A 27,026-nucleotide genomic window follows, 5' to 3' on the forward strand; every position below is an offset into this window, starting at 1 on the left:
GAGCCCCGCATCTGGCTCTCTGCTCAGCAGGGAGCCTGCTTCCCCCTCTGTCTCTGCCTGCCTCTCTGCCTACTTGTGATCTCTCTCTCTGTCAAATAAAATAAATAAAATCTTTAAAAAAAAAAAAAAAGATTTTTATTTATTTATTTGACAGAGATCACCAGTAGGCAGAGAGGCAGGCAGAGAGAGAGGAGGAAGCAGGCTCCCCACCGAGCAGAGATCCCGATGCGGAGCTCGATCCTAGGACCCCAGAATCACGACCTGAGCCAAAGGCAGAGGCTTTAACCCACTGAGCCACCCAGGCGCCCTAACAACGCAAATGAATTTCATAGACATCCCAAGAGGTGGAGCCGCATATTGATAAACCTTTCATTCCCTTTTAGAAGAACCTGTTTACCCACCAACGTTTGATGTGAGGGTTTTTTTTTAAGTTTTTGTTTTTAATTCCAATTTGTTAACATACAACATTTGATGTGTTAATGACAAGTCCTTCTGATCTCCTCATTAATATAGGACCCTGAGGACTGCTGTATTATGATTTTCGTTACCTTTGTACTTAAAACTCATCTGGTTGTGTCCATGATAGAATTCAAGCCTTCCCAAAAAAGTAGACTAATTTCTCTGGCTTAGAAAGGGATGCATGAGAAGTAAACCAATGGTTCTGGGTTTTCACTATCCCTAATTCATCCTCCTTAGGACCACTGGGAATTTTCTCCTGAGGATCGTTGCAGCTAACAGAGAACTAGAAGGAGATAAGAAGAGGCCCCAGGGGCTCCCAGATTTTAAAATGGCCTTCCCCAGGTGGGCTTAGGGACATCTGATCACCATGGGCTAAACACAGTCCTTTTGGAGATAACCAAATGTCTCAGTCTGCTCAGGCTGCCATAACCAAAATACCAGAGTATATGGCTTCAACAACAGATACTTATTTTCTCGCAGTTCTAGAGGCTGGCAGTCAAGGTGCCAGTAGAATTGGTTTCTGACGAGGCTCTTTTCCTGGCTTGCAGATGGCCACCATCTTGCTATGCCCTCACATGGCCTCTCTTTTCTCCACCGTCAGAGTGAGAGAGTGCTATCAGCTTCTCTTCCGCTTCTTCTAAGCACACTGGTCCTATTGGACTAGGGCCCAACCTTAAGACACCATTTAACCTCAGGTACCACCTTAAAGGTGCCATCTCCAAATACAACCACAATTGGGGGGTTAGGATTTCAACATATGAAATTGGGGAGGGGGACACAGTGTCCATGATACCAGATACCCTCTCATGCCCCACGGTCCCCTAACACGGAGCTTTTGTTGTCTCCTTGGCAGGTTCTCTGTGTTTGGCCTTGGCTCCCGGGCTTACCCTCACTTCTGCGCCTTTGGACATGCCGTGGACACCCTCTTGGAGGAGCTGGGAGGAGAGAGAATCCTGAAGATGAGGGAAGGGGATGAGCTCTGTGGGCAAGAAGAGGCTTTCAGGACCTGGGCCAAGAAGGTCTTCAAGGTAACCACTGGCCCAGATCTTGGAGACCTAAGGGGAGAATTCACGACCCACCCTCAAAACCTCCAAAGACAGAGTACCGACACCATCAGAAATTGAAGAAACTTGAGAGAACCCCTGGTATTTCCCTCATGTATCCAGCCAGGATACAGCTGTCAACAACTCAGATGGGTTTAGATGGTCTTAAAACACACATTCTCCATCCAGAATCCAACCCCCTTCATTATGGTTAGAGACTTAATCTATAAAAAGAAATTATAGTCTTGGGATTTCAGAGCTGGGAAGAATCTATCCCTCCCTTGCATTTGGTAGACAAGTAGGCCAAAAACATAAAGTTGGGTAGCCACACCGGGGGCCATGCCTCATCCTGGAGCTCAGGTCTCCGATTTGTCTACTTGGACAAGCTTCTCCCTCTTGTGCTAGATCTTCGCTGACCAATATGGGAGCCACTAGCCCTGTGTGCTTTTTTTTTTTTTTAAGATTTTATTTATTTGACAGAGAGTAGGCAGAGAGGCAGGCAGAGAGAGGAGGAAGCAGGCTCCCCACCGAGCATAGAGCCCAATGCGGGGCTCAATCCCAGAACGCTGGGATCACCACCCAAGCCGAAGGCAGAGGCTTTAACCCACTGAGCCACCCAGGCGCCCCAACCCGTATGCAATTTAAATGTCAGTATTCATGAATTCACATTCAACAGGATGAATGAACAAGTGAACATGGTATGTCTAGGTAATGGAATGTGATTCAGCCATGAAAAGAATGAAACATTGACACCTGCTACACCACAGATGAGCCTTGCAAACCTGCAGAGTGAAAGAGGACAGGCACAGAAGGTCTATGCTCCCATTTATAGGAAATGTCCAGCACAGGCAAATGCATACAGAGATTAGATTTGTGGTTGCCTGGGCTCTCGAGGAATGGAAAATGGGAATGATTACTGATGGGTACAGGGCTTCTTCTGGGAGGACGAGAATGTTCCGGAACTGGATAGCAGTGGTGGTTGCACTCTCTCTCTCTCCACACACTAAAAACCATGGAATTGTACATTTTAGTACATTTTAAAATGATGAATTTTATATTGCATGAAAAATGTCTGTATATATATACATAGAAATAATAAAATGTTTAATTATAATATAAAATACTGTATATTATGACAGAAATATCATATATTGCATATTTGCATAAATGTATTTATCTTGCATAAAATAATTACTTATACATTTTATACACCATAATGGATGTATAAAATTTTAATCATTTTTAATTAGTTTTTAATTCTATTTAGTATCTATATTAAATAGATTCTACTTAAAGAGCCCATTCCTTGGCTGCATATTTCACATACTCAGTAGTCCCAAGAAGCTAGTGGTCATCCCAGGAGACAGCACAGAACATCCTATCATGATAGAACATCCTATTGGATGGCGCGATTCTAGACATATGAGGTCACAGGAGAATAATGAACAATGGCCTTCCTGGCTATCCTGGAAAAAAACAAAAAGCCATGAATGCCGACCCCACCACCTCCACCTGCTCCTTCCTCCACGCCGGAATGTGTGGAGCCACATTCTCAAGCCGCCACAGGAGAAAGGACACCAGGCAACCTCCTGTCACTCCTTTGGCACTTTCCATCCTACATGCAGAAGCAAATAGGGAAAAAAAGGGGAAACTGAGGCCCTGAGCTATCTGGATATCTGTGGGGGGAGGCTGTGTCCATCAGCCTGTTTCTGCATTTCTCCCTAGACAAGGAAAATGGTGATAACTTCTCCTGTTACCTTGAGGTCACTATGGTTCTTGACTTCGATCGGCCACTTTGAGCACCCCAGACGCAGGACCTGTTACTAAGCCACTGTACCCTTTAGCTATCTCCCCCCGACCCCATCCATCCTCTTACCAAACTCCCGGTCCTGGCAACCACTAACCGACTTTCTATCTCCGTAGCTTTGCCTCTCCTGGACGTTTCCTGTGAATGAAATCCTATAGTATGTGGTCTTTTCAAACTGGCTCATTTCTCACATTTTTAAGGTTCATCCACATTGTATTATTTATCAGTACTTCATTGATTTTTACGGCCACACAATCCTCTGTTGTATGTATATATCGTATTTTGTCCATCAGCTGACGGATGTTTAGATTATCTGAAAATCGACACACGGCCAAAAAGTGGTTAAAGTTACTCTTAAAAACCTCTTGAACTGGGTCAGCTGGGTGGGTCAGTCAGTAAGCATCTGACTCTTGGTGTTGTCTCAGGTCATGATCTCAGGGTCATGGGACAGACCCCCACATCAGGCTCTGCACTCAGCATGGAGTATGCTTGAGATTCTCTCTCTCCTCCTCCCTCTGCCTCTCCCCGCCTTGCTCACGTGCTCTGTCTCCCTAAAAAAACAAACAAACAAACAAACAAAAAACTCTTGAATTATCCATGGCTTCTTTCCCAAAAACCTGAATTTGAAATGGTAATTCTTAGGATTACTAAAGTCAGAGAACTTATGAACTTGGGAAAAAAAAAAAAAAAGAATAGAAATAGAAAAAAAGCAAAATTCATAGGGAGATGTTCAAACATTCAATATGTTCTGCTTTTAATGTGTTTAAATCTTTAGAATAAGATAGCTAGGATGTTCTAAGGTGTCTATTTTCTTTTTTTTAAAGACTTAACTTATTTTTTAAAGATTTTTAGTTATTTGAAAGAGAGAGCACACGTGAGAGAGAGCACAAGTAGGGGAGAGGGCCAGGAGGAGAGAGAGAAGCCGACTCCCTCCTGAGCAAGGAGCCAGGCACAAGGCCCACTCCCAGGACCCCGGGATCATGACCTGAGCTGGAGTCAGATGCTTAACTGACTGAGTCACCCGGGTGCCCCAACTTTATTACTTGTTTGAGAGAGAGAGAACACAAATGGAGTGTGGGGGCAGGGAGAGGGAGAAGCAGACTCCCTGCCGAGTGCAGAACCTGATGCTGAACTTGATCCCAGGACCCTGAGATCATGACCTGAGCCAAAGGCAGAGGCTTAATCTACCAAGTCACCCAGGTGCCCCTAAGGTGTTTATCTTCTTGCTTAATGTTAGACCTCTACAAATATTGGTTTTAGGAATAAATGACATAAAAGTTACATACTAAATAGAGGGTAAATCTTTTTTTTTTTTTAAGATTTTTATTTATTTATTTGACAGAGATCACAAGCAGGTAGAGAGGCAGGCAGAGAGGAGCAGGGGAAAGCAGGCTTCCTGCTGAGCAGAGAGCCTGATGCGGGGCTCGATCCCAGGACCCTGAGATCATGACTTGAGCCAAAGGCAGAGGCCCAACCCACGGAGCCACCCAGGCACCCCTAGAGGTTAAATCTTAAAGTCATTAATTAGTAAAGCTGATCTAGCCAGCATATCAACAACATTCAAAACATATAGGATGGGTTAGTGGATAGACTGATGGCTGGCCGGTCCGTGGTGGGATGGATGGATGGGTGGTTGGGCGGGTGAGTGGATTGAAAGAAGGAAGGAAGGAAGGGGAAGTTAAGGTATAGATGGAAGAATGGAAGGTTGGATGGACAGATGGAAGGAAGGAGGGAAGGAAAGACGGATGGATGGATGGATGGATAGAAGGAAATAAGAAAGGGAAAGGGGGGAAGTAAGGGAGAGGAGAAGGGAAGGAGGGCAGGTAGGTGGAGGAATGGAGGGATAGAGGGATGGATGGATGGATGGATGGATGGATGGATGGATGGATGGGTGGATGGATGGATGGATGGATGGATGGGTGGGTGGGTGGGTGGATGGATGGATGGATGGATGGATGGATGGTTGGTTGGATGGATGGGTGGGTGGGTGGATGGATGGATGGATGGATGGATGGATGGATGGATGGTTGGATGGATGGATGGATGGATGGATGGATGGATGGATGGATGGGTGGATGGATGGATGGATGGATGGATGGATGGTTGGATGGATGGATGGATGGATGGGTGGATGGATGGATGGATGGATGAATGGGTGGGTGGATGGATGGGTGGATGGATGGATGGATGGATGGATAGACGGATGGATGGATGGACGGATAGATGGATGGGTGGATGGATGGATGGGTGGATGGGTGGGTGGATGGATGGATGGACGGATAGATGGATGGATGGATGGATGGATGGATGGATGGGTGGACGGACGGATGGATGGATACAGGCCGGGCCTGGGAGGTCACTGAGAGCCCTGCATGTGCCACAGGCAGCCTGTGATGTATTTTGTGTGGGAGATGATGTCAACATCGAGAAGGCCAACAACTCCCTCATCAGCAACGACCGCAGCTGGAAGAGGAACAAGTTCCGCCTCACCTACGTGGCCGAAGCTCCAGAACTTACGCAAGGTACCTCTCCGTGACCTCTGGGGGGCATGCAGGGCCCCCCATGCATGTGGGTTGGGGGAGAAAGGAGCCCTCACCCCCCCCAAAAGTTGCCACAAGAAGCTGGGTGTCATGGCTTCCATCTCTCTTCAGGGCAGTCCTCTGAAAATAAATACACGGCCAGTGCCCCACACCGAGCCGACCTGCGCCTGGATGTTTCTCCCTCCAGCAGCGTGGCGCCATTACCCTGAAACTGTTCTTCTCTGCTCGGCTCAACTAGATTTGCCTTCCCTTCTCCATTATCCGCAGCCCTCCCCCAACCCACCCAACTTCTATTTCATCTCTTCGCCTCACTCCAGAGGACAGTGCAAGTGTGAAGAGAGGATCAGGAGAAGCTGGAGGCTTTGTACTGGCCATGCTTTAACCCCATCTCAGGGAGACTGTCATTGTTCTCACCGCAGGTCTATCCAATGTCCACAAAAAGCGGGTCTCGGCTGCTCGACTCCTCAGCCGTCAGAACCTTCAGAGCCCTAAATCCAGGTAGGAACACCTTGCTTGGCTCAGGGTTCCCCATCTGTGCTCCAGATGCCCCCCACCACCTGCGGGGAGGAGCCCTGGTTGACTCAGAGACCTGGCTTCCCATGACCGTCCCCAGTACCACTGAGATGCCCCTGCTGCTTTGTAGCATCATGGTTTTCCCACCTTCCCTTTGCCAAGCCCCCTAGAGGGACCAAGAGAGGACAGATCGTCGTGGAAAGCAGAAAAAGAAAGGTTGTATGAGGAATTTTTAATCTAGACCACACCCTTGTCGAACTGCTAATGTTCATTGTACCAGAACATCCTAGCCAGAGAACACTTCTTCCTTGTGGGTAATTCTTCTCTAGAGTCCCGAAAACTGGCTACCCAGATGCTGCTTAAATTCCTTTGGGATGATGGGAGGTTCATTACCTTACCAGGCAGCCCACTCTGTGTTTCAGAGTCCTAATTGTTAGACATGATCTTGCTGTTGGTCTAACCAAAGGGCATCTTCCTAGCTCTCCGCATTGATCTCAGTTATCCTCAGGTGACACCCAACACAAACTCTGTTCTTCCAAATGAGAGACCTGCTGATAGCCAAGGACAAGGACCAGTCTCTCCTGGGTTTTGATTTCTTCAAATTGTGCTTCCTAAGACCAGGTTTCCCAAGCCTTTCGCCTTAGTAAAAGGACGCGCTCTTGTCCTGCTGCCAGTGTCATTGTCAGACCCAATCACAGCACACAGAGAATCTGTCGTAGCTACCACATGCACTGGGGCCATTAAAGCCACCCCTGGACCTGAGCAGGACACACTGATGCCGCCTGAGATCGTGGGTTTTGTCCTGGTGGCCATGCCGCTGTCCCATTTAGCTTCCACCCTTGCTGCTGTGGTCAAAGTGAGTGAACCAAGTCTCTCTGTCCCTCGGCTTCTGTAAATAAGATTTTTGGCCTTCATGAAGTCCTTTGCATTGATCCTTAGAGAATGGCATCTTTTTTCACATCCCGGTTACAGCCCATGTTGAGCTTTTGAAATCTTGATTCTTTAGTACAGAGAGTGGGCTTGCGAGCTGAACAGGCCTGGGTTCTGACCCCTGTTCTGTCGCACACCAGCTGTGTGACCGCAGGCCAGTCACACAGGTCCTCCGAGCCCGTCTCCTTATGCAGAACAAGAAGGGTAGCTCTACACATTGCTGACATTTCTCTAGTGTTTTCTGTGTGCCGAGCCCTGCTTTGTGTCTCTCTCTGAGGAATCTCCCAGAACTCTTAACCAGCCCAGGAAGTTGGGACTATTATCATCGAAGTTTTGGTTTTGGGTCCCCCCCTACCCCGCCCCGCTAAAGATCTATTTATTTATTTTAGGCAGGGAGGGACAGAAGGAGAGGGAGAGAGAGAATCTCAAGCAGAATCTCCACTGAGTTTAGAGCCCGATGTGGGGGTGATCCCACATTGATCCCACGATCATGGCCTGAGCTGAAATCAAGAGTCGGTCGCTCAACTGACTGACCACCCAGGCGCCCCCATCATCGATGTTTTAAATATGAAAAGTGACAAGTGGATAATGCAAGTGACTTTATCAAGGTCACATAGACTCGGTTCTCCAACTCTAAAGTCAGCATGCTGAATGGCTACCCAGGTGTCCTCAAGCCCATTGCAAGGCTGCTGTATTAACGACGAGGTGCACAAGGCAACTAGTGTCTCATACCTTCCTGTTACTCTTCCTTATCCGGCCCAGCTTCAAACACCTGCACATCTAGTATGCATGCTTTCTGCATGGGCGTCAGACCTCTGATGGAGTTAGCAGCAGCAGGAAGCCCCCAAGCTCTCATGTACTCTCTTAGATCCTCCAACATTAAAGAAATGGGTTGGGAAATTAAACCCTTTGAATAATTTGTTATATGCAACATTCAGGAGCATAGGGATCTCTGATACAGAGAGGGACCTTGTGTTTGAAATACGCATCCTTACTTCCCGTTTCGGCCCTGTAGAAAGGGATGACCTCAGTAACATGGAAGAGAAGTGACTGAGAACCCTTGGAAATTTCCTTCAGCAACAAACCGTGAAAGAGCAAATAACAAAAATTACTCCCTAAACCATGGTACATAAAAAGCAAGGTCCTTTGCGAATGTTCTGATGCTAACTTGGACCAAAGTCCCAGAATAACCCCCACTCACCTCTGGAAAGGGCCTCTGACTCTCTGCTAAGTGACTTAGAAGAGACTGTTTCAACAGGTTTAGGGACGAGAACGTTGTATTAAAATCAGTCGTGAATTAGCACAAAAAGGATCAAGTTGTATGTAGGTATCTCTCTGTCTTTGGAAGCACACTCTGGAGGATGACCTATTTTCAGGCTTACTACCATCTCCAGCTTTGTAAGTCATTGGTTTGTTTTAAGGGATAATCGAGTTTAAAAAAAAGCCTCATATGCTTCTGTTTTCCCCCACCCAAGTCGGCCCAAAATCAGGCTGTTTGGGCCAGGAGGCCACAAGCGAGATGTCACAAATTACTCCCCGCCTCCCAGATACTTAATTGCAAGCAAAGTGCTTAAGAGGAAGTAAACCGCCTCCTGAGGGTGATCCTTGCACAACCAAAGATAAAAGTGACCACAGTCATTGCCTGGCCAGGAAATACATTCTCTAGGTACACCAATTAACAAACAGCACAGCAGGGAGTATAATGGAGTGGTAATGGGTGCGGTGAGTCCTGCATTTCGGGAGGAGGAGAAGCGCATGGTAGGCTTTAGAAAGGGAAGGAGAGGAGGGACATCGAGGCAGAGGCTGGCAGGAGTAGAGGTGCAGAAGGGGTCCTGAGTGTTGGGGCATTGTGGACAGTGGTGGGATATCACAATGGACAGTTCTTGGTGGGGAAACTCTTGATTCTTACTGCTCCCTGGATGAAATTGCTTCTCTCCAGCCTTTCCCATTTCAACAGAGATCATCAACAGTTGCCTTAAGCCAAAACCTCAAGCATCTTCCTTGCCGCCTCTCCCTCCCTTACACTGCATGTCCAGCCCTCATCTTGTCCTCTGGGATTTGACTTTCAACTTCATCTCAGACCTACAGCTGCTGCCTTGAGCAAATCCATGTTCATTGATGGTATGAGTGGCCTCTGGCCACCATTCTGATCTCCTTCTTCAGCCCTGCCCCCCCCCACATCTGTGTTGACCACTCTCCAAACATTCCAGCCTTCTTTCCCTTCTCCATATATGCTACACCTTTTCTTACCCCAGGGCCTTTGCACATGCAAACACTCTTCCCAAACAGGTCTTTGCATGTCCCCTTTTTCTCATTGTTCAGATCTCTCCTCAAATGTCCCATCACCTCAGAGGCTCCCTGACCATCCTATCTGATAATCACTGGGCCTGCTGCCCCAACCCATCAACACCCACCCATCCTTCTGGGACCTCTTTAAGTTGTTCCTCAGTGAAACTAGTACAGTCGATGAGAATGGGACCCCAGACCCATCACTGTCTCACCAGTGCCTAGAATAATGCCCAACACTCACTACAAATTTGCTGAATGAATGAAACTTACAATGTTTACTCTTTTCATTAAAGAATGAGCATTAGCTATTCTTTTTTCCATTTGATGCTGAACATTAACTGACTCTTGTTTCATCCGTGAACCTGTTATTGAGCCACTGCCAAGCATACATGCGTGTGTGTATGTGTGTCTGTGTCTGTCTGTTATGCTTCTGGAGTCTGGGATGGAGAGGCCCCAATGACTGCTACCTTCCCACACTGCCCTTTTTGCCCTTTCTCCTTCTCCCCATCCTTCTCAATGACCTTAATGTGTCCAAGCTTAAACACACACACACACACACACACACACACACACACACACAACTAACTTACAAAATTCTATACTTACAAACCCCCAGCAGAACTGAGACAACTGGTCTCCAAGTTAGTGTTACTGAGAAGGGGTTAGGGGAATCTGCTTCCCCCACAAGGCTTCAAAGACTAGCCCACTGAGGTGCTCCAAGGCCATACAGTCATTCATCCCTGGGAGGTGTCAGCAAGCCATGCCTGATCAGAGGCTTGCAACATCCCCTTGGTTAAATTCCCGGCACGGGCAGAGCCTGGGGCACCTGGCGAATCTGCTGGCTGCCTCCCCATTCCTGCCCCTTGTCTGCCTGACCACCGTATGTCATGTTCAAGAGAACTTGGGGGAAATGGCTGGGAGTGTGAGCCAGCTCAGCAAGTTCGGGTCTTCCACATTTCTATTTTGTACCGGCCAGAAGAACGGAGGCAAATATACTTCTGAAAGGAATCATGATGATCTGGGAGAAAGTGGGAATTGTGGGGCCCTTTCAAAGGCCTCTGTGGTAGGCGCGGGAGGCTCCTTAATTAGCAGCCCCACAGCGCCCCCTGCTGGCTATAAGCCTCTGCTAAATTCCAACCCTGGCGCTGGCAGGAGCTGGTGGTTGTCATTGCTCTCCAGGAACCAGGAACCCGCATGAGCTCAGATCAGCATCAGTCGTGTAAGTCTGTATAATTGACAAGATGAGTGCCCCTGAAACAGCCAAATCTGTCCAGGAAAGGAGAATAGGACCCCAGGCCCTGACACCACCATTCCCAATGTCAGCCACCAATTTCCCCACCATACGAAGGACAGGGGTGCCTTGCCTTGCTTCGAGAAAATACTTGCAAAAAAGTAAATGTGCTAGCACAACTATTTTTAATAACGGTGGCTATTTGCAGCACAAAAGGGTTCTTGGGTGTGCCAGAGACTCCTTTATATAGCGAGTCCCATTGGTCTATTCAAGTGTTGATTTACATACCATGGAGTACGTAGAAACTTCATGTTGGATATGAAGTGTCTCTACCGAGAACCAGTTGGCAATGAAGAAAAGCAGATCTAGGGGCGCCTGGGTGGCTCAGTTGGTTAAGCGACTGCCTTCAGCTCAGGTCATGATCCTGGAGTCCCCGTATCGAGTCCTACATCAGGCTCCCTGCTTGGCAGGGAGCCTGCTTCTCCCTCTGACCCTCCCCCTTCTCATTCGCTCTCTCTCAAATAAATAAAATCTAAAAGAAAAGAAAAGAAAAGATTCTGAAATGCCGACGGAACCCAAAGAGGACAAAGAATCTGATTTACCAAAAGCGTAATCAGCTCCCAAGTTCTCAGGCATTGTGTAAAATGCAGTAGGTCTGTTCTAAAACCTTTTAAAGGACCGGAATGATCATAGTCTGAGAGTTCATTCTTGTTGCCCTCCCTTAGCATGGGCCCTTAAAATCCTGCCCTTAAAATACAAAAACCAGTGGAAAAGGGGAGGATCAGGCAAATCATAAATAAATCAGTTCCTCTGTGTGCTTTCTCCTTAGATCTCTCAAATTTATATGGGTGGATTTTTGCACAACCAAGACCAAATGTGTGTTTCCCTTATGTGATAATATAAGGAGCCTGCTCCCCCCCAACACACACACATACTTACAAAAGTGGGGACAGAGCTTGGGATTCCCAGGAGAGATGGCATGATGCAGACTGCAGACTCCACTGCCTTGGTTCCAGTGGGGTCCTGATTCCTGGGAAAACCCCAGTTAGTAATGAAAACACAGTCTGTTCTGGCAACTGGTGAACCCTGAGAGCCTGAGGTCCCTTCGTCTAATAAATATTTCTTGAGGACCAGCTATGTGCTGTGACTATCCTATTTGCCAGAAAGAGAGCAGTGGACAAAATAGATTCCTTGCCCTGTGGAATTTACATTGTTCTGGAGGCTGGGTGGGGTTGGGGAGGGAGGGTCGGGAGGCAGGGGAAGGCAGACCACGAAGCACAGGATGATGGAAGCTCCACAAGAAGGCAGACGCCGGTCAGTGCTACGGAGAAAGGTGGTTTGGGAAGATAGAAAAGCAAGGAATCTGAGGACTGAACTGAACCCTGAGGGGCTCTGGTGTCCAGAGTTTGGGGAGATGAGAAGGAACTGCCAAAGGAATGAAGACTGTGAGAGCTGGGGTGCCAGAACCCAGGAGAAGGGATTTGAGGAGGAAGAGACCAGCCACGTCCAGTGCTGGTTCCATGAGCAAGATGAATGCCTTGGCATTGGCATTGGATTTGCAGAGAAGCTCACGGGGGCCCTGCTAAAAGCCATGGTGTGGAATGATGGGGGTAGAGGTCTCTTGGCGTGGGCCTCATGGAGAACGGAAAGGAGGGGGTTGCAACCACAGAAAGAGACAAAGGAGCAAAGAAAGGAGGCAGTAGCTGGTGACTCTTCTCTGACTGTTCCCCACCTTTCCCACCAGCCGATCAACCATCTTCGTGCGTCTGCACACCAACGGGAATCAGGAGCTGCAGTACCAGCCTGGGGACCACTTGGGCGTCTTCCCAGGCAACCGCGAGGACCTCGTGAATGCCCTGATCGAGCGGCTGGAGGACGCGCCCCCGGTCAACCAGCTGGTGAAGGTGGAGCTGCTGGAGGAGCGGAACACAGCTTTGGGTACCTACGGCAGGGTGGGGTGCCCCCGTGTCTGGGGAAAAGGAGACCCATCCTTCTTCCCAGTCGCCAGTCCAGGTGGGGGAGAGTGGGTCTCTGTCACCTCCAACGAGGGTCTCTGTCACTTTCTGAGACTCCTCCTTTCTCATGGCTGAACCACCTTGGCCCAACTGGCTGACCCAGTGTCCGTGATGCTAGGACATCCATAGCATCCCCGGGGAAGGGGCTTCTGCCCTCCTTTATCACCCCCACCTCACTGCCCACCAATGAACAGCCGCCGATGTGTACCCCTCCCTCCTCTTAAAATCAAGAGGCACTACATGCAACTTGATGGCGCTCTCAAGGTTGAGTCATCATTAGATCGGGTTCCAGTTTGTTTTAGGGACCATCCCTGACCTTCCCATTGAAGAATTTTAAAGGCAAATAGGCCTCAGGGCTTCATTTCAGGAGGCACAGGTGAGCTCAGGGCTCAGGTACCAGTAACCACGGTAACCAGTAACCACCTGACAGCCCAAGACATGGTGACCTGTCACCTTCACATAGGAGCTGGAGTGTATGGTCAGGGCAGAGTGTGGAAATAGCATGCGGTCAAAGCCCCACTGAAAAGTCCTTTGGGAGATACCGCTTTGGGGAGATAATTCTTTATATTAATAAATCCAACCCAGCCGGTTCTTCCTTTGTGTTGGAGCAACACTTTTTATCTTGGATTGAGCCCCTTAAAGCAGATACTGTGTGTAGGACTATATCCGATGGAAAATTATACGGGAGTACAGCGTAATAGTTAGAACAAGATCTGGGGCAGGACTGCCTGACTTCACACTTATGAGCTGTGTGACCTTGGGCAGATTCCTTGACCTCTCTGTGCTTCCCTTTTTTCTCAGTTGCAAAGTGGGAATAATAATAGCACCCGCCACCTAGAATTGTTGTGCGGACTAAGTGAGTTAATAATATAAAGTGCTGAGAATAGCACTTGGCATATAGAAAGTGCTAGCAAAGTGTTAGGCATGTTTGTCATTTTAAATGCTGGAATCCCACTTAGGGGTTTGAGAGGCCAATACCATGAGAGGGCAGACAGAACCAAAATAGACTCCTAGCTCGTGCTCAGTGGGGGGCTCACTGCATAAAACACCAGAGATGGACTGTCTCATGCTATTTTAATGTTGGTTCATGTTTTTAATTTTTGAACTAATTTGCACAATTGATTTTGGATCTGCTCCTTGCGTGCATGAGGTGATCCCATGGTCCCGAGAAGCTTGGGTCTAGATGTGGGACATGGAAGGTGACAAGCCAAGGGATTGCTTGGCTCACCCACCCCAGGAACAAATCTGGCCTTCCTGACTTGGACCCAAGCCCTTGGAGCTCAGACTTTCCTCCCCCCATCCACCCCTCATGTCCATTGTACCTCCACAGGAGTGATCAGTAACTGGACAGACGAGCACCGCCTCCCGCCCTGCACCATCTTCCAGGCCTTCAAGTACTACCTGGACATCACCACGCCCCCGACACCGCTGCAGCTGCAGCAGTTTGCCTCCCTGGCCACCAGCGAGAAGGAGAAGCAGCGTCTGCTGGTCCTCAGCAAGGTCGGTCCCTGGCCTCCTACAACCCCCAGGGCATCTTTCCTGTCCTGGTCCCTGGAGAGCGATATAGCTGTTACAATAGTTGTCCAGAAGATGGCAGTGTGGAGCAAGAGTTCCTCGTTTTTCGTTTGCAGGGGGATGCCATATTGGCTAGTCCATTTTGGCTTGTCCTCACCATCTCCCCTCATGCTAACTAAGGTCTGACGGAACAACGGTCGCCCTGTTGGATCTCAGAGCTCTCTGGGCCGGTAGAGATTCCTTTTCTAACTCTTGTTCCTCCTTCCTTGGGAACTCCTGAGCTTCCCTTAGCTCCATCTGAGCCCAGGCTTAGAAGGAACAGAAAGAAAAAAGAATCCCACAGTGCCCTGTTTTAGAGAGAGGCCTTTCCCAACACCAAGGAGCTATTGGTAGGACCTGCAAGATAGAGGAAGCCCTCAGATGGTAAAAGGCATCAAACATTTCTACCGTCCTTGCTTTGAAACCTAGGACTCGCTTGCCCCAACCTGCCGCAAAATTTTGCTCAGTATGATTCCTACCCAGGAGGACCACCCACACTTCTCCCAGTGGGGGCTCCTCCCCGCTAAGCAAGCCATCAGCAAAGGATGGCTTAGCTTTCTTCTGCTGTCCAGGAGAGAGATGAATGATGGGAAGACAGGAAGGTACTAATTTCAAAGAATGTATATTACAGCTGGCCCTTGAACAATGTGGGAACTGGGGTGCTGAGCCCCTGTGCAGTAGAAAATCTACATACAACTTTTGACTGCCCCAAAACTTAACCACTAAGGTAGCCTACTGTTAACCAGAAGCCTTACCAATAACATAAACAATTAATTAACACATATTTTGCTTGTTTTATGTATGATATACTATATTCTTACCATAAAGTAAGCTAGAGAAAAGAAATTGTTAAGAAAATCATAAGGAAGAGAAAATTCATTTACAGTCTTCTATTATATTCATCAAAAAAAAAAAATTGCATATAAGTGGACCCAACATGGGACCAAACCCATGTTGTTGGAGGGTCGGCTATATTTAGACATGAGAAAACAGACGTGAAAAGGAACACTAGATTAAGTAATTCACTCTGGGGAACTGGAAACAGATTGGAGAAGTGGAGCATTAATTTTCATCAGTAAACTTCACAGAATTGTTTACCTTTGTACATGATGTACATGTATAACTTTAAAATTTTAATTAAAATTAAAGGGAGGAGCTACTTTTAGAGGGACCAGAGATTTCATGGGACAATTTCAAGTAGAATTTGATAAACTGTACCCATTAGCCCATAAACTGTACGTATTAGCCCGTTTCTTCCAAAGAGCAGAAACTCCAAGGTGGGATTAAATGATCAAGGATTTTGATTAAGGGAAACACCCATGGGAGGGGAAAATGGGCAGGAGTCCGATAAGACGAGAACCATCAGAGCTCCAACCAGTCTGACTCTGAGTGCAGGACAGGGAAGGATGTGTGAGTGGAAACATCCGGAGCTGCAGCCACAGCCTTAGGAAGGACCAGCACGGGTGAACCATGTCTGTTTCCCGTGGATGTCCATTTCAGAGGGCAATTCCTGAGCTCTTGGCTGATGGTTCCCCTGCAGCTCGAGGTCAGTGAGGCTGGAGGTCTGGGAGGCACGTTCTCAAGGATGCCATACCCTATCAATAAGGCAAGAATGATCTTGAGGGACATGGAGGAAAACTTTATTATACCATACTTATAATACAGTACTTTACCCCTCAAAATCTGAGCCTCTTACATGCAATCGGGGTCTTCCCAAAGCAGCTTCCAAGTAGGAAAACACAATTCCAAAGCCCCAGAGAGTTCCTCTGTTCCCTGGTAGCAGCTGGGTTTTGCTGGCCACAAACCCTGACTGTGGGCCTCCACACTCGAACCTTTTCCTTTGGGGCTGTCATTCACCATCTTGAACTTGACCTATGCTCTCTGCCGATGCATCTCCAGGTGTGCAAACTCACAGGTCCCAGGTCTGCATTCCATACCGCCAAATCATGACTCTCTCCACAGTTCTTCTCTCTTGATGTTTGCATATGGCGGGACCGATTATGGTTAGGCGCTCACACCCCCTAGAACAGGCGTCAGCGATCTTTTTCCATAAAGAGCCTGGTAGTAAATTTTTTAGGCTCACAGTCCATGAGGTATGTATCACAACCCCTAAACTCCACCATTTATAGCCCAACAGCATAGACGTTACCTAAGTGAGTCGGCATGGCTGGGATCCAATCCAATCGTATTTGTAGGCACAGAAATTCAAATTTCATATCACATTCTTGTGTCATGAAATAGTATCCTTCTTTTGATCCTTTTCCCCAACAAACCATGTAAAAACAGGTCTTAGCTCATGAGCCCTGCAAATAGGTAGTAAGCCACATTGACCTTTTGCCACCCCCGACCTAGATTCAAACCCAGAATCACTGCCTCCAAGCCAAAGAGCCTCTGTAATTGTCAGTTTTCCCTGCTATAAAATAGGGACAGCAGTCTTACTTATTGTATAAAGTCGTAAGAATTAAGACCTGGTGTGGAGTTATTACTGTGTGAGTGTTAGGTATTCTTCCTTCTCTCGACTTTCTTTTTTTTTTTTTTTTTAAAGATTTTATTTATTTATTTGACAGAGAGATCACAAGTAGGCAGAGAGGCAGGCAGAGGCAGGGGGGAAGCAGGCTCCCCGCTGAGCAGAGAGCCCAACGGGGACCCGATCCCAGGACCCTGAGATCATGACCTGAGCCGAAGTCGGAGGCTTTAACATACTGAGCCATCCAGGCGCCCTCTCCTGACTTTCTTCCCCGGATGTTCTGTTGCCCCCACTGGAAGTGTGTACCCAGAGCGGGGTGTAAGTCTCCATCCCTCTCCTTGGCACAGGGCTTACAGGAATACGAGGAATGGAAATGGGGCAAGAACCCCACCATCGTGGAGGTGCTGGAGGAGTTCCCGTCCATCCAGATGCCGTCCACCCTGCTCCTGACCCAGCTGTCTCTGCTGCAGCCCCGCTACTATTCCATCAGCTCCTCCCCAGACATGTACCCCGACGAGGTGCACCTCACCGTGGCCATCGTCTCCTACCGCACCCGAGGTGGGCAGAGGCCCTGGGAGAGCCTCCGGGTCTGCATTTGCCCCCCGGGGGCCTCTGCGGGGCTGCCATATCCCAAAGTCCTGAGAGGAGACCCACTTCGAGGCCAGGAACTGGGGAAAGAAGCAGGACAGGGAAACTGTCCCCTTAGGCAGAGCCAACCCTGTGCAGAATCAGGAGGGAGGGAAGATGTGCCCTTGAAAGCTTCCTCTGCTCCCCAAGCCTGAGAGCGCTTTTGTCTCCTAGCATTTGTCTCCCATATCTTCCCTCCTTGATAAAGCAATTAGAATGCATGGTGCCTGAGGGAGCTCTAAGACCCGGATCCTGGACGGTCTCTGGGATCACATTGACCGAAACCTTTTCAGTAGGCGGGGTCTGAATCCAACCCACCCTCCAAATCCTGGGCAGTTTCTCAGGGTTTCATCATTCCCTCTTCCCCTTCAGAGGAAGGGATCCAGACAGGGAATTCCAAGGCAGAAACTTGGCATAGGGCTGTGAGCTTCCGCACCCAAGGGAGGGGGGAGCCAGTGGCGGGGAACCCTGGGGGCAGTAGGCGTGCCAGACCACCCTGATTATTCTGCCAGATGGAGAAGGACCAATTCACCACGGCGTGTGCTCTTCCTGGCTCAACCGGATACAGGCTGACGAAGTAGTCCCGTGTTTCGTGAGAGGGTGAGTGGCAAATGCGGAGAAATGAGCAGTTGTCCCAAATCTGTGTACTCGTGAGCTGGTCTGGGTGGACCAGCCTCATGGGTTCTGGAGAGATGGCTGAGTCAGACGGAATGGAGATCCACACTCTGTATCCCTCCAAGATGTTAAGTTAATAGGATCGCGGGATGGGCAACACAGCAACAGCTAAGCAGGTACCCCCTCCCGCCCCACCCCACGCAGTCAAAGTCAGGTCAATGCAATGAATATTTATCAAGTGCATGTACTGTGCTAGAGGCTGGGGTACAGTAGACAACACAGTAAATGCAGCATCCGCTTTCCAGAAATCTGCAGACGGGCGGAAATTCTCTCCGCTGTCTCCCAGCTACCCTATCTGTTCCCGCTGTCTCAGAGATGGGGAAGATCCAAACCCTCATCCCTTCAATCAGAGCTCTTCCTCCCAAACTCAGCTGGTTGGGGTTTTTTTGTTTTTGTTTTTGTTATTTTAAGATTTTATTTATTGGAGACAGAGCACGAGCGGGGTGAGGGGCAGAGAGAGAAGCAGACTCCCCGCTGAGCAAGAAGCATCCCAGGACTCGAAGATCATGACCTGACCTCATTGGCCCAGGCGTACCCCCCAACCAACCCCTGCTGTCCAAACTCAGTTTTTTTTTTTTTTAAGATTTTGTTTATTTATTTGACAGAGATCACAAGTAGACGGAGAGGCAGGCGGGGGGTGGGGGGGGAAGCAGGCTCCCCGCTGAGCAGAGAGCCCGATGTGGGGCTCGATCCCAGGACCCTGGGACCATGACCTGAGCCGAAGGCAGAGGCTTTAACCCACTGAGCCACGCAGGCGCCCCCTAAGCTCAGTTTTAAAGGACACTCCTGCCTACGATGAACAGTACTGTATCGTGCACTTAAAAATTTTGTGAAGAGGGTAGATTTCATTGAATGTGTCCTTACCACCATTGGATAAAAAATACAGCTCAAATGTTTTTCACCCTGAGGCTCTGGCTGAGCCCGTGGGCCCCTTGGAGGGTCCTGCTATGTCAGCCAGTGACTTCTGTACCTCAGCAGTGGTCTTGACTGCTGATTTTTCTCAGCTGTTGAGACTGGGGTGTTGATGGGATGGTGCACCTGTCCTGCGCGTCAGAATCCCCCGCGGTGTCTCAAAAATGCAGGGTCCAGAGCCCAGACTTGCTCCGCTGCCCAGGACTGTGTACTTTTAACACCGCCTGGGGGTTCTTCTGTACGATGAAATCTGCTCCCCGATTTAGCCTCACTGTGGGCTAAATCCACGGTTCTCAGTACAGGGCGGTGCTCCCCTTCAGGGCACAGGTGGCAACATCTGCAGAGATTTTTGTCCCAGCTGCAGGGTGCTCCTGGCCTCTAGGAGGTGGGAGACCCGGAGTGCTGCTCTGTAGCCTACGATGCACAGGACACCCCCAAGGCAGAGAAGTGTGAAGCCCCAAATGTTGTCAGCAGTCCTGAGGTCTGGAAACCCTGGGTTGAAATGATCCCACTGCCCTTTGTGGCTTAGCTCAGCAATGAGGAAAATTGGGAACTGGAGTGGCAGCCAGACCCCAAGGACCTCCTCTTTTGGGAATTCCCCAAATCCATGTAGCCTGGCACCCTGATAAGGGGCACCCTACCCCAGCCGGAGAGTGCAATCCCGCTGGGTTATTGAGACGGCCATCTGGTCTACCAAAGACCCCGCCACCCTTCATCGGACTTGAGCGCAGCAAGCCCTCTCATTCTCTCCTTCTTCTCCAGAGCACCCAGCTTCCACTTGCCCCGAAATCCCCAAGTGCCCTGCATCCTCATTGGCCCAGGCACTGGCATTGCCCCTTTCCGAAGCTTCTGGCAACAACGGCAATTTGACATCCAACACAAAGGTGGGTGTTGCAATTCAGCAGCCCAGCGATGTCCACCCCGCCCAGGCAGCCCCACCTGTGTCTCAGCCACTTGGAGGAATGAGGGAGCTCTCTCTCCCCTGCTTCCCTCCCTGGCGGAGGGAAGGGGGCTCATGGTACTGACCTGACCCAGGGCTGAAGTTCATGGTTATGCTTCAAAGGACCTGTCCCAACCAGTCTCCCACATAGCTTGTTCTAGGGCCCGAAATTCCATCCCCAGAAGACATTTCTTTGTTAAGATAGGACCCCTCTGCAAATTCAAGCAGACCTAGGAGAGTAAACATTAAGCCTTATCAAATGTGTGTATGTTTATGGGATTGTCCCAAAGGCTATTATTCCAGAGCAGGCTTTGCTGTGTGAGAGACACAACAGATCAGCTTTGGGAAGAGAGAGAAGGAAACCCACAGCTGAGGTGTGCATTGGCCAGGGATTTGTTGAGCGGCTAATAAATGCCAAGCATCGGTGTAGGTGTCAAGGGACAGCACTAGACAAGACAGACACACAGCAAGAGAAAGGAAAAAAGCTACCCCATGGAGCAGTCATTCTGGCAGAATAGCTAACATCGATGAAGGAGTCACTGTATATTCACTGGGCTCTAATGTTTTAGGTCTCAGAGTAACCCTAGCAGGTAGATGCTGTGATAACTTGCGCTCTGTACCTGCGGAAATGGGCACATAGAAAGCCAAGTTCTCCTCGTCAGACAGAGCTGGAATTTGAACCTGGCTCCATGGTCTGGTCTTTCAGCATGACCCAGTAGTGGGGGGTGGGCTGCTAAGTAGCCATTGGGGCAGCAGGAAGGATTGAGACCCAGAGAAAGGAGGTCTGCTAAAATCTGAACACCCTTCACCCTTCACCGACTTTGCTCGGTGTGAGCAGGTGCATGCGCGTGTAGACGTGGGTGTACATGTGTGCAAATACATAGACCCCACTTGTCCCAGGGTTCGTGTGCTCTATCCCTGTGGCACGCATGAAGGTTCCCAGCACCCTCTCCTGGCTCCACCAGCCACCCACCCCCCCAAATCGGGCATCTGAGGAGGTGTGAGCAACGTGAGATCTTTCTGGTCCTCAGGAATGAGCCCCTGCCCCATGGTCCTGGTGTTCGGGTGCCGGCAATCCCAGACAGACCACATCTACAGGGAGGAGACTCTGCAGGCCAAGAACAAGGGGGTCTTCCGAGAACTTTACACGGCCTACTCCCGAGAGCCAGACAAACCAAAGGTAACTTCTGGCCCGTGCACTGTCCCGGGGCCGTGCACTGTCCCCGCCCCGCAGCCCCAGATACGCGCATGCGCACCCACCCCCCACCCCCCACCCCCGGCACCCCCTCACCTAGTCTGAATTCTCCTCTGGGGCGTCTCTCTGTGCTTCAGGAAGCAGGAGCATAGAAATACCAGTTTAAAATATCTAGTGGTCCATATTATAGGATGCCACTTATGTGAACTATCCAGAACAGTCGACTCCGTAGAGACGGAGAGCAGATCTGGGGTTACCAGCGGCTGTGGCGACAGGGGAATGGGAATGACTGCTCCTAGGTACAGAATTTCCTTTGGGGGTGATGAATAAGTTCTAGGACCAGATAGGGCGCTGGTTGCACAAGATAGTGGTGCACAAAATGCCACTAAATTGTTCACTTGAAAATGGTTGAATGGTACATGAAATGATTTCCGTATCTTACCAAAATACAAATATTTTTAAAATACGAACTAAAAAAAAAAAAAAAAAAAGTAACAGTCCCCAAGAGGCACAAAGTCAGAATACGGACACAGGCCGTGGGGCTGGAGCGTGCTCCTCCTGGATCTGGGGGAGATCCAGAGGGGTCCCAGGAAAGGGGCCAGGAGAGCTGGGGTGGGGTGGGCTGTCAGCGGGTGGGCAGGGGCTCTTTGGTAGCTGGTGTGGAAGTGCCCCAGTGTCTTTACAAGCAGGACAGCCGTGCCAAGACCTACCAGCTGCATGTCCGCCTCACCCCGGGGGAGTTTCCTAGACAAGTGAAAGGCATCCTGAACAGATAGGTCAAATCCCCCAGAGGCTGATTTGGACACACCCCCCCCCGTGCCCACCCCACTTTCTCTTAGCCCACCTTCTACTCCAGCTGTTGTACAGCAGCAGGCTTTGCACAGGTGAAAGCTGAGAGCCCCTCGCCTCCCCCATCTCCTGCTGTCTTGCCTCTCTGGCACCCCAGCATAGGCTGAAACCAGCATCTATCAGAGTACAGGGGTCAACACCCTGGGGGACCTTTGGCCATCGGACAGGGAGTGGGTAGATTGTGAACCCACCCTATGCCCCGCTGGGTTATGGCTCTGGGGCGTGTTCCGCATGACCCTTTCGAGGGTCCTCAGCCCTGCTGAGCTCCAGCACAGGGGCAGCTCACTCACACACGCTCGGATCAGCTTTCCCTCTCTTCCTCGCTCCTCCGGCTCCCCTGGGTCACCTATGTCAGGCTCTGCTGTTCCGGGGGCGGGTAGTGTGCTGCTGCCCAGGATCCAGCTCCTTCTCACAGCTCTTGCTGCCCCCTGCAGAAGTACGTGCAGGACATCCTGCAGGAACAGCTAGCAGAACCGGTGTACCGAGCCCTGCAGGAGCAAGGGGGCCACATCTACGTCTGCGGGGACGTCACCATGGCCGCTGATGTCCTCAAAGCCATCCAGCGCATCATGACCCAGCAGGGGAAACTCTCAGCGGAGGATGCGGGTGTGTTCATCAGCAGACTGAGGGTGAGTGGCCTCTTGGATCCCTTTCTCAGCATCCGGTTCCTGTCTCCTCTTCCTCACCCCACCTGTCTCAGTGATTAGAGGGGCCATGATGACATCCCCACCTGCTCCCATTCTCCCATTTATGGCTCGAGGTAGAGGATACCCGTGGTCCCCAACCATAGATGAGAGAGAAGGAGGAGGACTGGGTGTTGGGTGTGCAGGTGCATGTATTAAATATGGATGGAGGCTGTGGTGTGTGAAAATAACAGGTGGGTGGACCACTGGGTAACTGGATAGAAAACTTCCTAAACCGACCCTTCCTGCCCCCAGAACTAAGCTGCAGCGCTGTCCTGTGCAGTTGTCCAGGTTGAGCACTACACAAAAAGGTTTGTCCAAGCTGTGCCAGTTTGGATGTGAACTGAAATGTTTTTTGCCACCCTGGGCTGGTGAGACCCCAAGCCCTGGAGGGTTAGGGCATGGGGTCTTATGAAGCACAGTCTGGGAATAAAGAGGTCTTCCAGGGGGCTCTGGCTCTCTGTTTGTTTAGAACCCATCTTTTTCAAGGACATTCCATTCCAGGTTGTCAGTGTGTCTGTCCCTCTCCTGCCTTTGGCTGGCATTTGAAGGCTATTTCTGTCCCCCAGGATGACAACCGGTACCATGAGGATATTTTCGGGGTCACCCTGCGAACATATGAAGTGACCAACCGCCTTAGATCTGAATCCATTGCCTTCATTGAGGAGAGCAAAAAAGACACTGATGAGTAAGCTGGCTCCATCCCTGGGGAGAGGGGCGGGCAGAGCCCTCTTTTCCCAGTGCTGATGGCTGGGGGATGTCTGTCTTTGTTTGCCCTGGCTTTCCCACAGTGGAAGGTGTGCTACAAATGCAAATTCCCAGGCCGCTCCAGACCTGCTGACTCTAAAACTCTGGAGTGAGAACCGAGGTTTATGTTTTTAAGGGGCCCTCCAGGGGATTCTGAGCCCTGGCTTCTGATCCCTGAGTCTGCCTGGGGCGCCCCCTAGTGGAATGACGTCTCCAGTCTTCAGGAAGGTGTATCCCCAGCCGCTGCTCCCAGCCTTTTTACAGCACCTCCCGCACCCCCCAAATTGCGCAGACTGTTCTCATCCATGCAGATCCCAACCGGTATTATTTTGACATCCTCACTGGTCCTCTAGAAATTGCTGGGAACAGTCTGAGGCACCACAAAACTGGACTGAGTCTCACTAGTTAAACCTCCCCTTAAGGCCGGGACCTCTCAACCGGGTCGGAAGTGGCACTCACCCACGCCTGCCCACAGACCGCCTGCAAACCACCGCCGTGTGCCCTTTATGTTAAATTAGGTAGGAACTGGGTTGTCTCATTTTTGGTGGCGTAGGGAAGACATCCCATTTCTCAACAGCCTCATTATTTTCCGTCTGCATACAAAACATACGTTGTGTCCGGTAGGCTCGCTTTCTCACCTTCCAGATTCCAACCCCTTTGGCTGTCGGAAAGCCCCTTTCTTTGCCCCTCTTTCTGGCCGGGTGTGTTGGTGAGCAAGCACTCTTTCATTCCTTCATTAGTTCATCCGTTCATTCAAGACGAGCCCAGCTAGGGGTCAGGTGCTGTCTGAGGCGGGGAGCCTGCAGAGGAAGGAACAGTGAAACCCAGAGCTTAGTGGCTTTTCTGTGGCTCTGTAAGGAAACAGCTCAGCTTTGCCTCCAGGACACTAACTGCCCACCCCCTCCCCGCCCTGTCTTCCCACAGGGTTTTCAGCTCCTAACTGGATCCTCTTGCACAGATGGATGGCAGGGGGGCTGTCCCGTGCACCCCGGCGGAGCGGCTGCAGGTTTTCTAAGCGTGGACACTGCTGAACCTTCCCTCCGGGACCCCGCGTGGCCCCCGCTGTCCCTCTCGTCCTGTCGCTGTGGTTTTTCCTCTTCTGGGTCCTTGCCCCTCAGTGGTTTCCTTGGCCCTCTTGGGTTTTCTCCTTGAGTTGTCCTGCTACAATGCAATGCCTTTATAATCCACAGTGGCTCTTACAAAACTGTTTCCCCCTCCCTCTCTTCCCGAGGAGGGCAGATCCCCGGCGCATGACATCACTGGAACGTGGCCGTGGCTCTGGGGTTCCCCCGGAGAGGCTCCAGGGACTGGTCAGGAGGGTCTTCTGAGCCAGTCTCTCTGCTGCTGAAGCCCCCCCTTGTCCTTTTTTATGATGACGTCCTGGTCGTGTGTGTGTGTGTGTGTGTGTCTGTGTATGTGTGTGTGTGCACATGCATGCACATGTGGGACAGGCCTGGGTCTCCATCTGTCCCCTTGCCTGTGGCAGCGTGTGGCCTGCAGACTTTCAGTGCCAAGAACCGTGCCCTGGTTCTCCACACGTCCGTAATTTCTGTCTATGCTCACATCCCTGAAACACTGGGAGGCACCCTCATTGTCCTGGTTACAAAGGGCAGGGGGAAGCAAGTGTGATGATTAAGGGGGGGGTACTCCGTTAAAAAGGGGCTCACAGAATCGGTTGCATTTAGATTCTGGTACCAGTTAGTGGAGCCCTCCCTGGGAAACTAACCCATCTTGTGGATTAAACACACCTCCTCCCCAGCCCAACCCCCCACCCCAGACAGGATCACCTGATTTGGCCCTCCCCGGACCATCCCATCCACAAGAGGGGGAAGTAATGTCCCGGGGAGTATGGGGAAGTAAGAATCATCCCGTCTTTGCCACCGGCTGACTTTGGGCAAGTTCCTTGTCCTCAGTTTCCTTTTATAATTTATGAAGTGAAAAAAGATTGAATAGATCAGCCTTTAGAGTGGTAGAGACTGGAAACAGTTTCAAGGAAGAATATCACTGCTATTTTTTTATTGCCCCAGATAGGGCTGGCCCTTCCACCCCGGGAAGGAAATAACAGAAGGCCCTTAAAGCAGATAAGTGTGAGAGGGAAGACATCATGAGGCGTCACGCAGCTTCCTCCCCAGGACCACCACAGGGCATGGCCTGGCTCTCATACTCCTGGCCTTCTAAAAGCAATCTCCCAAGTTCCTAGCCTGACAAAATAATTTTGCCAAAGAAATGAACCTTGACTCCGATCAAAAGTGGGCAACACAATCTTCAGTAGGAATCAGGGTCAGTTTAGTTTCCCCCCTCCCCCAACCCTAGGAGGTAAAGTGCTGTGCCCACCATCAGGAGGAATGGGCTGGGAGCCCCCTCCCCCGCCCCCGCCCCCGGAAGTGCTCAAAATCAGCGGAAGGCCAGGAGAGAGCCAAGAAATTGCTGGAGGGGCCCGGCCCAGGTTGGAGGGGAAGCCTTCTGCGGGTGGGCTGTTCTGTTTTGTTGTTTTATGTTTTGTTGCCCAGAGAGAGAGCTCCGCCTTTCTGTAGGGCACAATGGGTATTTCTTGATGCTGTTTGGGGGGCCTGCCAAAGAGAAAGTGCCCTGGCCCTTTCTGGAAGAGCCTTAGGACGTGGAGTGCCAAAGAGATGTCCCCAGGAAGGGACAACCTCCGAGATTCTTAAAGGCAAAAGGCAAACTGGCCCTCGCCTTTCTCCACCCTCCACGGCAGCCCCCCTCCCTCTGGGGTCCCATCCCCCTGCATGCGGAGCTGGGCTGCCTCCAGTTACCACCTCCCAGCCTTCCTTTAATCCTGTTTCCTCTGGCTGGGGCTTCCATGGCAAGGAGACCAAGCCCGGGCACTCAGCGTGCTACCCCACTCTGCCAATCTGGAACTCCAGACGCCCATTTTATACACGATTCTGGCTCCTAGCAGCTTCCCCCATGGGGGCTTTCTTTCAGCCCTTTTGAGCCCTTTAGAGACACTTGCTAAGACGGCCCTTGCTCCCCAGACCCTGAACTGCAGTGTCCAGCCTCACTCGGGGAGGAACGTATCCGTGCTTCCCTCTCCAGACGAGCTCTGCCTGTGAGTGCTTTTCCATCCCCGAAGAGTGCTCCTGTGCACCTCTGTGTGCTGGGCACCTCCGTCATGCACCCCTCCCCTCCAGTAGCAGGCTCGCAGATGGAAGCATCATCTCCTTGCACCCAGGAGTCCAAAGCAGTGATCCCAATCGGGGTGCATCCTTTCTTCCCAAGAAAGATTTTTGTTTTTAAAAGAAATGCCTTTCAACACCCAACGCTGGCTGCCTCAGGACTCCCTGCTAGAAGACTGGAGGCTGGCCTGATGTGTTTCTCTCATTTGCCAGAATCCCTGTTCTGAAAAACCCCCCTGTAAGGAGCCTATGAAGAGGTAGAGTGTGGAGTCCTGATTTAGGGTTTGGCTCTGATGCAGGGTGGGTAAATGCTGCCCTCTTGTGGTGGTTTTTTATTTCGGTCCCAGTAGCCCAAACCCAGGTGCAAAATTTGGTTTCACAATAGGTGAGCAGAAAAGTAAGATGGATTGGGC

General features: G+C 50.3%; 1 protein-coding gene across 10 annotated transcripts in view; it reads left to right on the forward strand.

The window, feature by feature from the left end:
- Positions 1 to 24,788, forward strand: part of NOS1 (nitric oxide synthase 1) — a 170,974-nt gene extending 146,186 nt beyond the window's left edge. For all 10 annotated transcript variants that reach the window (XM_032309123.1, XM_032309122.1, XM_032309120.1 and 7 more), the window contains 12 exons: positions 1,313 to 1,487; positions 5,693 to 5,831; positions 6,269 to 6,347; positions 12,557 to 12,750; positions 14,158 to 14,327; positions 17,196 to 17,406; positions 17,988 to 18,075; positions 19,825 to 19,946; positions 21,034 to 21,182; positions 22,481 to 22,675; positions 23,299 to 23,417; positions 24,401 to 24,788. In XM_032309123.1, coding sequence (XP_032165014.1) covers positions 1,313 to 1,487; positions 5,693 to 5,831; positions 6,269 to 6,347; positions 12,557 to 12,750; positions 14,158 to 14,327; positions 17,196 to 17,406; positions 17,988 to 18,075; positions 19,825 to 19,946; positions 21,034 to 21,182; positions 22,481 to 22,675; positions 23,299 to 23,417; positions 24,401 to 24,416 — 1,657 coding nt within the window. In that variant the 3' untranslated portion in view covers positions 24,417 to 24,788. The remainder of the gene's footprint in view (positions 1 to 1,312; positions 1,488 to 5,692; positions 5,832 to 6,268; positions 6,348 to 12,556; positions 12,751 to 14,157; positions 14,328 to 17,195; positions 17,407 to 17,987; positions 18,076 to 19,824; positions 19,947 to 21,033; positions 21,183 to 22,480; positions 22,676 to 23,298; positions 23,418 to 24,400) is intronic.
- The last annotated feature ends 2,238 nt before the right edge of the window (positions 24,789 to 27,026 follow it).

The sequence above is a fragment of the Mustela erminea genome, chromosome 13 (assembly GCF_009829155.1).
Source record: "Mustela erminea isolate mMusErm1 chromosome 13, mMusErm1.Pri, whole genome shotgun sequence".
Classification (NCBI taxonomy): Eukaryota; Metazoa; Chordata; class Mammalia; order Carnivora; family Mustelidae; genus Mustela; species Mustela erminea.